Genomic DNA, 16,595 nt, shown 5'->3' on the forward strand with positions numbered 1-16,595 from the left:
TGCATGTGTCAGGGCAGTAGAGTTATTAAATCAGCATTTTTAAGGCAATTTTATATCTTTGTGTTTAAGACAATTTCATGTAACCCCTGCTCCCTCCCAAGTGTCTCTAAATGCAGAAATACAGAGAGCACAAGAGGAAAAACTAGGAAAAAAATTTTAGAGGACAGAATTCACACCAGAAAACAACAGAGAGGCTTTTAAAAGTTATGACATGGCTTGTTACATTAAGGTTGTATTACTTGCTGATTGCCACGTCAAAGAGGGCGAATGAAATGGTTGAATAACCTGTCCAATGCACCCTGCCTTGAACAGGCTTGGCTGCTTTGGCAGAAGAGTCTGTCCTCTGGTCCTGTTTTTACATCAAAACTTCTGCTATAGTCAAATAAGAAAAGGATCTTTATTTTTGCGTCAGTTTTATGTGGCTGCTTTCCTTTAGCAATTAGAAATTCATTTTAAAGAAATTAATTTGAAATACTAACTATGATTTTTACGTGTGGGAGCATGTATCAGTAATAAACTGGGAGGATGTATCAGTAAATGGCAGAGAGTATCAACAGGGATTACAGTGTTCTAAGATGTATAAAGTGGAACAAATATTTAAAAGAGGAAAGCATAAGAAGTGAGTTTAGCAGTAAGGATTAGATTAATTGCTGTGGGGTCCATTTCCTCAGGACAGGATTTTAAGCATTAAGATTCATTGTTTCAGAACACATATGATAAGGGGGGAAAAAAAAACCAATTCAGAAATTCGACTGGATAACAATAAATCTGGGATTCAGGCACTACAGTCATTTGCAAAAAGAGATTGCTGGGGTAAGAACTGAAGACGTACAGATTATATATCATAGAATATATGTTCAGTTCATATGCGGACAGAAAGCAGTAAAAACCTCATAGTAACTTTACCTCAATACATCAGTTTTTCACTTCTGAAGCCTCTAATCATTTGATGCCACTGCAGAAGCCAAAAAAATTCAAGTCATATAAACTCAAAGTAGTCGTTGCTGAGTTCTCCTCTTGACGATGATGGAGTCCTCACGTCAGATCTACATGCAAGGATGGTTTGAAATTACACTATCCCAAAGCACCCATAAGCTCCTGGTTTGTATTGCATAGTGCATTTTGGCACAATTTATTCCACAACAATGTGACTTAAATTCTTTTGCAATTCTAATGCAGTTATTAATGCAGGAGTTGACCGTAAAAATACCTACAAGTAGCCTAGAAAACATCAAGGAGACAATTAGTCTGAATTGCTAGCAAGAGAAAAGCACTAGAAACAATCTTTTGTAAAGTTCTCTTTCCTCAAGGCTGTGCACATTTAGACTACAAACCCAATTATGGAAAAATACTGCGCAATACTTACAGTGAAATTTCAAGGTATGGGGAATTCTTTGCTGATATTTTACTACACAATCTTCTTTTTTTTAACCTACTGAATTAGCTAATGCACTGAAGTATTCCTTGATACTGCAGAAGAATTTTCCAACTTAAACAACTTGCTCAAACTTATCAGCCAAACTAAAATCAGAAGAGTTAAGCTTTTATTAATTATGGCAACGGTTTACAATGTGCAAATAAAATCTTCTTCCCCTTCCCCTACATTCAATTGCTACCAGAAACTACATGGAATGTTCTGGTGAGGAAGGCAATGAAGAAAAATTCAACTCAAGGATGATCAACGTCCTATCAAGAAAAAACTCCCACTGATTTCAACAGGCTTTAAACAACATAAAAATAATTTTGTTTCCTCTCTGCCCCTCTGTTCTTTGCTGTTTCCACACATCTTTTCCTGATGCTGTAACAGTAGCTGATGTTACAGCAAACAGCAGAATGCCTCTTTCTTATACTCTGCTCTCCCCTCTCACTTCAACAAAGTTCACTTTAATTGCAACTAAGCAGTGAGAGATTTCATATACTTAAAATGAATATAGCTTTCACTCCACTCTCTGGAGGTTGGCTTTACCCTCCAGCTGGTTCCCTGAGCATCTTTACTGTTCCAACAAAACATTTTAATAAGGCCCACTATTTGCAGCTAGATACCTAGCACCTACATGTTAAACATCACTCTTCAGATGGGCCATTTAGTGATGTCCCTGAAGAAAATGGCCTTTTTTAAAACTTAATTTTTGCTTTGTTGATCATCCCCAAGGCCGTACTTTCTGTCTTACCAGAAGAAATAAAATGAAAGTTTTGCAAAAACACTTGAGTGCAGCATTTGCCAAGAACAACCAAATTCTGATTAAGGTGCTTGCAAACACTACAGATGACAAAACATGTTTCAAGATAAGTGCTGTGCAACATTTAAAACCTTTGGACCTCTGAAGTACCTAGGTATGTGGTTGAGAAAATACACATGTAGAATGTCAAGTATGGCATTTTTTTATTTATTTAAAGAAAGGCCCAGTGTGTGCCTCTCCCTTAGTTTTTTTAACAAGGGATGAAGATTTAGCAGGGCTGGCACCAGCTCAGCAGATGGAAAAGCCCCATTTTTTCACAAGAAGTAAAGGCAGGTTGACACAAAAGGTTATGGCAGAAAACTACGTCAGGGTTGGCAAGGGAGAGCAAAAAGCAAGTCAGTGCATGCAGACTGGAGTGATTTTTACCACTGTACAGGTCATGCGAAAGGCAAATTAATCAGGATAATTAAGACAGAAGAAGCAGAGGAGCGACGTCAACAAATGTTTAAACTACTGGAAAGGAAGAGGAGGAATCACCAATAGAATGCTGTAAGGTTTGAGTTTCTCCTGTTATAGAATTAAATGCCAAATGAAGGCCTTGTCTAAACACACCAGTTGTGCAATTTCTACTCAAATAAATTATAAACCTCATTATAGTTACACAGGTGCAAAACTCTTTGCAGACCATCTTGTATCACTGCTTAAGTGATTTACACATATCCACAAAGGGTCGCAGCTGCTGAATTAAACCCATTTTACAGTTACAGTAAACTCATGTCATTTTTGTCTGTATGGAGGCTGATAGATGGTGATGTACTAAACTTCAGGTTCCCAAAGATAATTTCAGGCAATAGTGTTATGTTTTCTCTCATTTGAACATTTTTAAACTATGAACATCTGAGCACATAGCTGAAATGAAGCATCCTCCACCACATCAAATTATGCTTGACTGTGCTACTTTAATATTCTTCAGTTCAGGAAGTATTGTATCAATAATTTCTAAAGCCATCCTCAAAATATCTTAATACCAAGCTTAAAAACTTGTTCAGCTGCAGGAGCACAAAGTTGGAAAGACTGTTCAAGAGACTTGTTTATTCACTTCAAACCTGAACTGCTCTTCAAATAGCTTTCTAAACTATGGTGTCCATTCCTGTTAAGAAACACTGCTGAATTGTTGCTAATGAACTTTGGTGATAAACATGAACCATGAGTTTGTACTTCTGATTAATAAATGATTTCCTGGATGTGTCCATGTGCAGTTTTTTCTGCAGAAATTTTGCTTGCCATTCTTTCAGCAGTACTGACACATGGTAGCTCTGTTGAGGAATGAGGAGCTCTCATTTGACATTTTCCTATATGCAGCTCCACAGCTTTCAAGATTTTCTTGTTTGTACAACCATAATATGAATTCTGCATTTGGCATTATCCCCTGAATAATTCCATTATTAAGGAAATGAAAGATTTTTTCTTTCCTTAAGGCATTTGGCCATTATTTTACATGCTCAGAAGAGGAAACTGATTTTCTATACACAAAACTGTTCATAATCCCTATGCAAAGTCAAATCCTCAGTCACTAATGTGGACATTTTTGCAGGCTTTTGTGTTCAAAGAATGCACCACCACACACAGTGTAACAAATCAAACCAAATTACCTTGAAACAAATCAAAGACCATAAGAGAATGGGGAGGAAGTAAAAATAAAATAACATAAAATAAAATAAAATAAAAAGAGAGAAAGTCTTTCCCTATCAACCTATTAGTGCGGGTTGAATGCAGTTTCCAGCAGGCACATTTTGCATCTCCTCTGTAGAAATGTACTTTCCATTGCTCTCATGGCAGTATAGCACCAAACCCACTGAATCCTTCCATCTATCCATAGGAGTCTCTTAATTTCCATCTGTGTGCCTTTGTTTGATCAATTTTATCATAAGACTATTAAGCCTTATTTCAATTCAAACAACATATTTACAGAAATATTAATAAAAGCTTTTACTAGAACTGTGCTTTTGCTGCCACTGAATTTCATTGCCTAAGATCAGAGACATTCAAGAGTACAGCCTTTTGAACAGTTTGAAAATGAATAGGCAACAATATCATTTGTTACCAATGACAAAGAAACACTTTACCATTAGTCAGCATTCAAATAAATCACAAGTCTGGGCTTGTCTACGCCAAAAAAAATTGTCTGATCTAACTCTGACAGTACAGTCAAAATGATATAACCTCCCTGTTGCAAGTAAAAGTTACAGCACTGAAATTTAAAGTAAACACCATATAACCTTATCCACACCATGCTCTGCAATAATTTTTAAATGAATCAGATTCCAAATCAGGGGAAGTTAACATTGGTAGTAAATTATACATAAAAAAGAGCTCTGATATACACATTTTTTTTTCCCAGCTAATATGAATCATTGGTCCTTTTTGGCTCCTTAACATCTAGAAAAATGGTCAGGGAGGGAAGAAAATACAAAGGTATTCTCTCAGCGTACAACACTGCCATTTGAAACAGCTCCTCTGCTGCATCGTTAAGCCTGAACTGCTGTTATCAAAAACCAGGATACCAACTGAGAGAATGGAAATTCAGAAAAGTAGACCAGGACTGAGCCTGTTGTAAAATCAGCCACTACGTTTTAGAAAACATTTGAGAGTTGCAAATTTCTGCTCGTGTTTGCTCTGTGTTCACGAGCCAATTAAAAAAACCCCTTCACTTGAAATGCCAGTAGGTCAGCTCATTAAAAAAGACTCACTGACAATACTAGAGAAGGGCAAAATGTCTAACTTAGTCTGTCTTGAACATATTATTGGCCTATTTAAACAAGAATAAGAAAGAATACAGTATTTTAAAAAGTAACAACAAACAAACCACAACCAACACAAACAAAAAATCCCCACCTAACAAAAACGTAGCCTTTTAAAAGCCAGACTCAGCAAAACTGAACCTCCAAATCTTCTGGAAGTTTTCCTAAGCCCCATTCTAAAAGTGTGTGTGAAATGAAGTCCTTTAGGAGCAACGGTGCATCAAAGCACTCAGATCAAACCATATACACACACCTGACGATACAATAATTCTGCTTCAAATACAGCGACCAAGTCACAGCTGTTGGCTAATGCAGGGATTGAGGAAAATAATTACATTCTCTACAGATTGTTGAACAGAGCTTTCCACTAAAGGAGCAACTTCAATGGAGGGCTGCATACAGCTCAGGGGTCTACAGCACAGGAATGCCATGGACCTGTTGGAATGAGTCAAGAGGAGGGCGCCAGAAATCATCAGAGGGCTGGAGCACCTCTGCTATGGAGACAGGCTGAGAGAGTTGGGGCCTTTCAGCCTGGAGAAGTCTCCAGGGAGACCTCAGAGCACCTTCCTGTACCTAAAAGGGCCCTAGAAGAGAGCTGGAGAGGGAGTTTTTACACAGGCAGGTAGTGACAGGACAAGGGGGAATTGCTTTACACTGAAGAGTAGGTCTAGACTGGATGTTAGGAAGAAATTCTTTACTGTGAGAGTGGTGAGCCACTGGAACAGGTTGCCCAGAGAACTTGTGGATGCCCCATCCCTGGAAATGTTCAAGGCCAGGTTGGAAGGGGCTTTGAGTAACATGGTCTAGTGGAAGATCCCTCTGTTCATAGAAGGGGTGCTGTAACTAGATGATCTTTAAGGTCCCTTCCAACCCAAAAGAGTCTGATACTATAATAGAAAGGTTTCCACCATGCATAAAAAGAAACACACTGTTTTCTTCCTCTGCCAAACAAAATAAAACTAGAGACAACAGAAAGGACTAATTAGCATTGTATGAGTCAACTAAGGCCCAGTATAGCACCCATCCATATTAGTGAAATTGAACTGCAAGTCTTCAGGACCTATGAAGAGCCACTTATGTGCATCAAAGGGAATGCCCAGACCTCAGACAACAAACACCAAGCTATTTCATTTCAAAACTGAAGCCCTACATAAAAGCCACAAAACATGTTGTCCATGTGACCAGTGCAAAGAGCCATGCATTCGTTTACTCTGCCTTAGTACCATACTTTTTCTAAAAGCAGGCTGTCCCCTGCCATCTCAGGGTAGAAAAAATGCCAGCATGACCACTCAAACAGCATTTATCGTGCAACCTCGGAAGCCTTTAGTTTTCTTCACCTTCTCCTTTTAAACACAGGTTTCACAAAATATTTGAGTAAGTTACAAGGCTCCCGAATAGCATTTCAATGGGAAATACTCCTAAAAGACAAAAAAAAAAAAAAAAAAAAACCACCAACCAAACAAAAAAACCCAACAAACCAGCCAATCCCACCCTCTTAAAAAAGCTAAGGTTTCCGTTTGCTGATCTCTGTGCCTGACGGAGGTGGTGGAGTCATCATCCCCGGAGGTGTTTAAGGAAAGACTGGATGTGGCTCATGGTGCCATGGTCGAATTGACATGGTGACGTTCGGCCATAGGTTGGACTCGATGACCTCAAAGGTCTCTTCCAACCTAACTGATACACTGATGCTGTAAAAGAGCTCCCAGCTGAGGCAACTGGCACACGCAGGGCTCTCCCTGACCTTGCCCCCAGATACCCCTTTCAAGTGCATGAGGGCGAAGCTCTCCCACATCCTTCAGCGAAGCCAACGCAGTTTCCACCGGGACAAAGAAACATTCCTAACAAACGGAGTTACCAGCCACGCGCTCAGGGGCTCGCCGCGCCCCCGCAACGCGGACTACAACTCCCAAGAAACTCCGCGCCGCCCCAGAGCACGCCGGGAGCAGCACCACCCGCCGGCCCACACGTACCGCAGCGCTCTGGCACGGCGCCGGGGGGACACGCGACTGACATGCCGCGCTTCGATTGGTGCAAACCGCTGCCAGTCAATTGCCCCAACGGCTAGCAACGGGCGCGACGTTCCCCGGCGCGCTGCCGTGCGCTCCGATTGGCTACTCGGGGATGACCCCGCCCCTTTAAAATACCTGTCGCTCCGTGACAGGCCGTCACCGGAGTTCCTGTTAGGAGGGCGCAACCGGAGGGGATCGGTCCCTCCCCCTCTCCTTCTCCTGGGAGTCCCACCCTCCCCCCGTAGCTCCTCCCGCTCCGGAGGGGCGGCAATGTTAAACCGCCTCCTCGGGAGGAAGGGAGACGCGATCCGCCCCCTTCCCTCCCGCCTGGATCCCATCCGCAGCCGCTTCCCGGCAGAGCCCCCTCCCCACCCCGGAACTGCCCCTCGGCGCCGCGCGCGCGCCTCGGGCCGTCTCGAGCCCCGCCCCTCCGGCTCCTTGGCTCCGCCCCCGTCCTGTTGATGGCCCCACCCCCCGGGCTCGCGCGCGCCGCGCCGGGTCCCCCCCCGCCCCGGGGGACGGTGACGGCAGCGGTGGGAGGAGGAGGCAGCGGCAGAGCCCGGGTGCGCCAGGAGGCGGCGGGGAGTCAGCGAGGAGCGCCGAGCAAGAACGGGCGGGCTCCGCCCCGCCCCTTGCCGAGCCCCCCGCCCCCTGCCCTTCCTCCCTCCTCTCCTCCCCTCCTCCTCCCCGCACGCGCCGGGCGGAGGGAGAGGCTGCGAGGGAGCCTCGGGTACAACATGGCGGAGCACTCGGCCCCCGACCACAAGCACAGACCCGCCGCCAACTCCGCGGCGCCGCTCCACAGCCGCGCCGGGGCGGGCGGCGGCCTGTCAGGGGGCCTGTCGCAGCCGGCGGGCTGGCAGTCCCTGCTCTCCTTCACTATCCTCTTCCTGGCCTGGCTGGCTGGATTCAGCTCCCGGCTCTTCGCCGTCATCCGCTTCGAGAGCATCATCCACGAGTTCGACCCTTGGTCAGTCGGCGCCGCCGCCGGGCGGGACGGGGAGGCGGGAAAGCACCGCGCCATGAGCCGCGGTGGGGGAGACCCGCGGGTTCCCTCCGCCGTCGCCGCGGGGACGGCGGGAGGGCCCCGCCGCCTGCCCCTCGCTCCCCCACTCCGCGAAGTTGCGCCCCTGCCTGTTCCCCGGAGGGAGCCGGCAGCCGCGGCCGCCCCGGGAGCCTAGGAGGGAGGCAAGGAGAGAGGGAGGGAGGCGGTGCGGACGGGACACGCTGTGGCAGGTCGGAGGGAGCGTGAGGGGTCGCCACCGCGGCGCGGGAGAAGTGAAGTGCCGGGAGCGAGCGGCGGTGCTGGGCGCTGGGGTGTCCCCCGCGGCGGAGACCTCGGGAACGGGGCGGGGGCAGTTCCCCCCCGCATCCCTTGGAGTTGCGGCAGGACTCTCCGAGGGGCACGGGGAAAGTTGTGGCGCTAGCAGGGAATCGGGAGTCGAGCAGGAATCAGGGGCCGGTAGGGAAGCAGTTGTGCCGGGCGTGACCCGCGTCCCAGTCCGGGTCCCGCTGTCGCGGCGCCGGTCCCGTGTGTGCGGTGCGGTTTCCCGAAGTGGTCTTTACTAGAGTCCTTGTCGGCCGGGGAGGGAGCAGGGTGCGGAATGCATTGCAGGAAGTAATCTTCATAAAAGTGACTTGAGGGATTACAGCGAAATGGGTGACATTGATTTACTGCCAGGTGTTTCGAAGCTGCGTTTCTGAGCCCAAGGACTTTTGCTGTTTCCCACACACCTTGATTTTTCCAAAGATTGCTTTCCCTCCTGTAGAAGCCGTCTGTTCTTCTTCCCTGTTGGAGGGGACTGAAACCATTTTATGCATGAGATCAAGAACTGCTGCACTCGTTCTTTGCAGCAAGGCGAAGTGAAAGATGACAAGACTTGGGGGGCTGGATTTTTTTTATGCAAAAACGTGACAATTAATTTTTATACTACTGGTTACTTCATCCTGGGAATCCGTGAGGTTTTTAGAAATTTAGGTAGGGTAAACGGCAGATGACTTTAGAATAATGAATTGTCAGATTTTAATTTAAAATTTTATGTCTTGGGTCCCGCTCTTAATTGCACTAAGGAAGGAGATGCTTCGTTTTGAAATGCACGGTAGATGTTCTGTGTTAAGCTTCATCTAAAATTGTTGCTGAAATTGTACTTCTCTGCAAAGCATGCATTCCACTTCGATACTTTCAAAAGCACAACTTCCTCTTTTCTAGTTGGCTTTTTCCCCCTCATTTCTCTCCCCCCCCCGCCCACAAATGTAATCCATTCACAAATCATGGCTTGGAATAGTGGATAGAGAACAAGGAATTGCTTTGTTTTTAAATGCTGTGTGAAGTAATAAACCTTTCTGATGCGAAAGCCAAGTCTCTCAAAATATCTTCAAAATGTCAAGTAATTGCCCATGATTTAAGTGTTTTTCTGCAAACACAAATGAGTGGAAGAAGTACAAACTTCCAATTAATAAAGTTAAGAATGAGGAGGAGTGAAGTTTAAACACATCTGCAATGAGACTGTGAACCTGAGGTTGTATCCTGTGGAGTAGTTCTAATCTCAGTTTAAGCATAAAGGCTTTCCTTTCTATTATGGAGGAAACTTTTAAGCATGCAACCTACATTTTTTTGCAAATTTTATCTGATTTTTATAATCAAGACTCATCCTTGTTGGATAAATGAAAATTTTACAGTGCTGAGTTGCATAACTTATTATTAAGCCCTGAAGGACACTAAAATGGTGCTATGGGAGTTAAGTTCATAGTCATGATATGGCTGTAAAGATAAACTCCTGTTTAAAGCAATGTGTAAATTGATGCAAAGTCATCTTCCTGAGTACACTAACAGAAGGCATTGCTGCCTGTGCTGCTGGATGTACCCTTGTTAATTAGGAAATAGATGAAGTTGACAAAACTCATTGATTTTAATGCAGGTCTGTGAGAAGCAGTTGAAATGTCAAGAATCATGCCAGTGTCCTGTTGCTGCATGCCAGAAATGGTAGAGGAAAATGCACTTAAGTTAATTAGTAGGAAAGAGAACCTAAAATGGTAGAAACTGAGTGAAAACAAAGGGCTTTCTCTATTGCAGCAGCAAAAATGTTGGAAAGAGTAAAAAATGATGGTGCTCTCTCAAACAGTGTGGAATAGCTAGGTAGGAATGGTTTTTCATAGTTGTAAGGGTCTTACAAGTCTGAATGCAGTATGATTCAGAAAAGGGAAGGGAGCTTGTGAAGAGAGACTAGTAACAGTGCACTGCTTTTAATCTTTTTTTTTAACCACTTCTTTGGCAGCTTCTCCTGGTAAACTGGAATTTTTTTTTTTTTTTCCTTCAGGACAGTAGCTGTGGACTTTGCTGTGGAACAGTTTGATATTTTTCTCAATTGTTTTGGCTTTTTCTGTCAAGTTCACATAGGCTATCTTGCAGTGTGTTGATAAGTCGGTCACCTATTCTCTAGTATTTGTTTTGTGCATCAGAGAGGAAGCTGAGGTATATCTGATAACATGATGAGCATTAGGCAAATCATTTATTCTTTTGAATGGAAAAATATTGTTCCCTCTAAGGTGTAGAAAGCTTTCCCATTTACTTTGGAATCCAGTTTACTACTATCAACATATGAAACCATCAAGGGTGGGAAGAAAGGCAGAATTGCTTTGGGTTTTCTACATATTAATTGAATCAGATACCTTTTTTTTCCTGATGTCTCTTTCAAGCTGCCTTTCTGACAGTAAAATTAGGTTTTAATTTGGGGTAGAAGGGAGATTTGCTCATTTTGTGCAATCAGCCACTGAGACTCACTTGTGTTGGCATTTCTTCGAATGTGACCCAAATGTAGTACGATAGGCCAAGGTAGTAGAGAGAGAACGGTGTTTAGTTTTTGATCTCCATTGAAGTACAATGCCTGTGCAAGGTAAACCAAACTGGTATTTTGAGGTCACCATGCTGTCACTTAAGAACTTGTGACCTGTACATCTTGAGTAGGGGGTTTTTTTCACACTGACTACCTGTTTTGTGCAATATTTTCACTTTGGTTTATTTCTCATGTCATGTTTACTTTCCATACTTGAGCTGGTCCAGAGACTTTGAGATGTGTGTACTTCTTGGCAGCTTCTAAGTCAGGTGAGCTGATACATGAAGTCAGGCAGCACTGACACTAAGATGTGCCGTTGGCAGGCCTCCAGCATTTAATTCCAGGATTTTGTTGTAAGGCCAAGAACCTGAAACATAGATAGTGATGGTACATTGCAATGGACAGGTTTCATGTCCAACATTTGGTTCATCTGTTGGCTGGTTTGACGGCTGTATGGACCAAGAGCTTCATTTTGGTGCTGTGTACAGACAAGTGCAGAGTGAAAGCTGTTCGTGAAAGTACAACAGCAGGTTTAACTCTGCTGTCGAGCGAGAGCATCCTTACTGTCAGATGCTGCCTTAAATATCAACATGGCTGCAGAACCAAGGCAACCAAAATCATGGAGCACTTGCACAGAGGCTACTTTCTATGCACTCATTTTCTAAAGTACAGCTCCAGCATGCCCATATGCTATTTCTTTTGGCTGCTTCCATCAGATACATATATGCCTATGTATACATATATGTATATAAAATAATCTGTATGTGTGCATATGTATACATACAAGACAGATATATATATCTACCAAGACTGTTGCATTCTGATACTGCTACCAAGTTAAATGATAACAATTTTTGTTACATCAGTAGTCTTCAGGGAGTACTGTCAAAATAGTAGATTCATTCTGTTTGTACAGTTCTTACCATTAAGTCACATGTGTGAGAACTGTATCTGAATCATTAATCATATTCCATAACATGAGATCAAACTTCTCTTTCCCCTGAGAATTTTAACATCTTGCTAAAAGCCAGATTAATATCAGTTACCTTACTGAAAGCTTTCTTGGGCTGGAATACCGAAGCTCGTATGTGTGAGCATGAAACCCTCTCTGTACCAGTTTGCACATGCAGGATGGTGCACCACTGTAGGCTTTACTAGTTCCATTTGCCTACTTTCTCCTGCTGGGAATGTTGTCTTCTACATCCCTGCCGGCTCTTGGTACTGAAGAGCACTACCACAGTCTCATATACACCTTTGCCTCTTCCAAACCAGCAGCATTGATCGCTCAAACCATCTGCTTTTTACTGGCCATTAGCGGTGACTGTTGCTTATTGTACCTCGCTCTGAGGTAACATAATTGTCCTGGTAGCAAATATGGCTGGTAGATATAATAGTGATACACTTTCTTATCACTGATACCATCATCTAACGTTAGTGGGGTTTGGTGGCTGGGGATGAACGGGTGAAAATAAACCTAGGGGCAGTGTCATTGCTTGAGTTTCAAAGGTAGACAGGTTAAAGGAACTTGAGATTTTTATTTCAGGCACTGTCAAAAATGCAGGTTTTATTACGTTCAAATCATGTTTGCCAGATGGATTCTTGTGCTGTTATAAACTTGTTTCATTAATGAAAACATAATTTAGCATCTATAAGTGTGACATGAAAGCTCCCTTAAAATTCAAAGTGTGACTGAAGTGAACATTAAAAGTGGTGTATGGAATTGATCGATCACTGGAGGTTGTGGGTTTGTGTAGTTACCTGATCTGATAGCTGACTTCTGGAATAGTTCTCCTCTGTCATCCACTGGGCAGTCCTGCTTTTTCTTCATGCTTGCTCTAAAGCAGTCATAGTAAGTTGATTCAATGAGGTAAATTGTTGAAATACAATAACATTTTAGTTTCCTGAGCTGATTTCCCACCAGTTTTTATATTACAGTTTAGTCTCTTATTTTTGAGGAAGAATATGAACATCGACAGGGAATGTAAATAGTGACTGATGTTAGAGGATAAACTGGAACTGAGTGACAGAGGGAAGGCATGTACAAATAAATACAGAGCATGTTAAGACACTGGAGCAACAGGAGTGATGAAAGAAGAGGTGAATAAGAGCACGTTAAGCTGGTATTCATAAGGAGAGGGGGAAAAAATTGTGTAAAGAGGATGATAGTGTCAATAATATCAATTAACAATGCCCACCCAGGTAATTCATCTGGCCAGTGCTTCCCTGCTGGTGCCTCTTGCTGGGCAAATAGACAGCAGACTGTGTAGTAAATGTGTTCTTGAGAGTTTACAGGCACTTTTGTCTCCAAACTGGATCTACCTTTCTAAAGCCTTTCAACCCACTACACAGTCCTATTCAAGTGAAGTGCATAAATGTGGATCTGTCTAGGAAACATTTCTCACTGACTTTAGGAATTTTTCCCAAAACAATTCCTTTTGTTTATAGTCTTAGACAACTTCCAGACCTCAGGAAAGCATCTGATTCCAATTCAGTTTGAATATAATCACTTTGAATTAATTTTGAGATATTGCAAATTTCATGAGATTCATATTAAAAACTTACTACACACTCTTCATTCACAGGTGCTTTGATTCTGTGAAGTGAAAAGTACTCTATTTCTATTTTACTGAAATACATTTTTTAAGATTATATTTACTGTTAACATTTGAATGTTTTTAATACTAATAATTTTAGCAGAATTTCAGGTAATTCAAACTCCTTTCTGCCATTTTATTATAGTAGGAAAAATATTCTAGCATAGAGTCCAGGTCTGATTCAGTGGTGCCTGTGTGTTTATGAAAGGAAAGGTTAGAGATTTTTTTGTGACAGTAGTCTTCCAGACTTTACCACCCCACCGCCACCTTCCCTTTAAATGAGGAGGATCCAAATCAGGCATCTTTTTTTTGATCACTTCTACTGCAATATGACGTGGGTTGAGAAGCTCTGTTAGCACAGGTTAGCCTGGCTTTTGGGGCTTCTCAGTTGTAAGGTACTGTTGACCTACTTGGAGGGAGCTGTTTTGAAGCCAAATAAATTTTTCTGTAAGGTTGATATGGTGGTAACAGTCAAGATGATGTGTACTTGACTGTACTGGACTTCTCTACGGCTTCTGAAATTGCAAAAATAGGTAAATATTAGAAATGTAATGGAAGGAGGATAATTTGGAAAAAGACCATTGGACAGAGTTGAAGGCATAGCAGAAACTGCTTTGTGAGTGGGGAGACCTCAGGCTAGATTTGTTCAGTTGGAGTGATGCAGCTGAAAAGCAGTTCACTGTGTGGCCTCATAAAGTAGCAGTCATGTAAGAATCAAATCCCTGCTCTGCATGTATTACTGTCTTCTACCATCTTTACTTAGCAGGTAGTGCTTCTTTCCTCACTTGCACTACTTGTAATTGGGTTGAACGCCTAATCAGATTTCATGTGGGTTCAGTAATGGGGTTATGCATGATAGGTAGGAGGGGCAGTCTTCATAAAACATGTGTAGAATATGGTTGAGTACAGAGACTCACTACAGACTTCTTTTGGAAAACATATGAGGTGAGACAGAATGCTTGCAAAGTGTTGACCCTTTTATTGATTTATGGATAGCAGAATGAAACATGAAAAGGAAAACATATCCAAATGTTTTATGTAGGCTGGGTCAGCTGAACCATCAAGTTTAGCTTTTAATGCCATGATTTTTTTTTTTTAAATGGTCTTCAGCAAACACTCACAAACACTTGACTAACTAGAGCAAATGCTACAATGAAAATCCTTGAATGGACTTTTTTTTTTTTTTTTTTTTTTTTTTTTTTTTGCTGATATCCTATTATTTGAACAGCTTAATATGTTTGGTTTTTAAAGCAGAAATTTGATTGAATTACATAGGGTTAGAGTGGTTTATGAAGGTTAGCTTTTGCTTCCTATCATAACTCTCTCTAATAGTCTCTAGTTTTGGCAGCCTGTAATCCTAATACTCATGTTTTTAAATCTGTCTCATGTTGAACTGGTGGGGAAAGGGGAGAATAAAAATTTTGGCCAGTATAGGTAGCAGGAAAATTCAAAATCCTGTAGGAACTAATAGATTTTAAATGGATTGAGGTTACACTGAGTTTAGGGAGGTGTCTCTGCTGTTCCACAAGAATCTCCTCTAAATTTAGTCAGGTTATTTCCCATTTGATGTCTAACTGTGCATGTGTTGCAGAGTTTCCTCTTGAATTTTTGAAAATTCCATTCTTAGGAGCCATTTGAAGTACATTTGTACTGACATTTAGGGCTGTTCCTGAGGGCTTTTTTCTACTTAGAAAAGCCATTAAAGTTGCTACTTTTGGGGCCTGTGGAGCCTGCACCCTGTAGCAGGATGTGTAACAATGTTTTTATTATTGTTAACTCCTTTAGCAAAACTTCTTGGAGCCATCAGTCTTACTACTTGCTTGGAGAACAAAGTGAACTTAGGACACGTATTGCTATAGTATGTCCAGCACATAGACTTTATTTCTGGCCCCCTAGCTGAGCAAAGTTTGTGGTCTTCATCTGAGCTGTTACTGGGAATCAAACTCAGATGTTTTTAATGTGGGTAGCTGCTAGGTCTGGGCTGGAGAGGTACTGTGAAATTGATCCTAATGCTGCACCACACCTTACGTAAGTTGAAGCAGCCTGGGGAATGAATTTAAGGATATAGATACGAACAAAATAGATCAGCTTCTGTATTTCCCAACTTACTGCTGCTTTCCTGGGGTTGAAGCTCCTTTGGCATATTAGAGAATGAAATGCTTCCTATCCTTCCAAAGTTCTTGCTATTATGTGAGGCAATGTTCCCGTGCTTTAGAAAAAGAAATGGCTGTTTTAAACAAGGAATAACTGAGTGTTTGTCCATGAGCGCTTTAAGAACAAGGAACAATATTTAAAATGTCTGTCTGCTATGGGGGACCCAAGTCCAGTATCAAATGTTACTTTTCCAGAGCCCATCTAACATAAATAACTGTAAACGATAATTTCTTCTGGGTGTTACAATGCTTATCATATAATTTTCTGTGGCAGTCAGTTTATATGGGTTATATTAGTTTGTTAGGTAAAAGAGCATGTTCAGGTTCTCTTCAGCTGATAATCCATGAAGAATTGCAAAACACCTTTTCAAAACTTCCCTCACTTAAACAAAATCCTTGGGAAACTACTTTGTAATGGAGGATGTGAGTTTGGCTTGTGTATTGATTTTTGGTGGTGTTCTTAGTGGGATTGCTATTTTCTTCTAGACTGTTTTACACAGTATTATTTACATTTGTTTAAAATAGTGGTTCACTGCATGTATGGGCACTCTGTATCCTATTGGTTTAATTTGGATTTTACAGAAGGGAAAAATAACATGTAATGATGTAATTTTAAACTGTTCTAGCACACGTGGCTGGTCAGCCTACATTTTTTGAGCTCTTGGCTTTATTTTTTCGATCTCTGTATTCTCTTTTTGCACTTACTATGTTACAAATGGTAGCCAACTTCTTTAAATTCAAGTAGTGTGATTTTACTTATTTTTATTCCTATCTTCACAATAGATTGGTATGTTAAGAAGGTCTAGGCATGGAAAGTACTTTTTTGAGGATGCAGCTGATTGAGAAGAACACGTTTAATAGAATATGTTGTGCTATAGCCAGAGGATTTGAAAATAGAGTGATGCAAAAGCAAAACCTAGTAAAACAAGCCTTCCTTTCCTGGGTAGTTTTCTATGTTTATCCACCTTTTTATATATATGTGTATATAGTCTATTGCATACGTTGAATGTGCTTTCTCCTTATTC

At 42.1% G+C, this 16,595-nt stretch overlaps 1 protein-coding gene across 1 annotated transcript in view; it reads left to right on the forward strand.

Annotated features, from left to right (window-relative positions):
- The first annotated feature begins 7,522 nt into the window (after positions 1–7,522).
- STT3B (STT3 oligosaccharyltransferase complex catalytic subunit B) overlaps positions 7,523–16,595 on the forward strand; it is a 51,268-nt gene continuing 42,195 nt past the window's right edge. Inside the window, exon 1 of the mRNA XM_082296536.1 lies at positions 7,523–7,960. Coding sequence (XP_082152662.1) covers positions 7,728–7,960 — 233 coding nt within the window. The 5' untranslated portion in view covers positions 7,523–7,727. The remainder of the gene's footprint in view (positions 7,961–16,595) is intronic.

This window comes from Coloeus monedula, assembly GCF_965178545.1.
Source record: "Coloeus monedula genome assembly, chromosome: 1".
Classification (NCBI taxonomy): domain Eukaryota; kingdom Metazoa; phylum Chordata; class Aves; order Passeriformes; family Corvidae; genus Coloeus; species Coloeus monedula.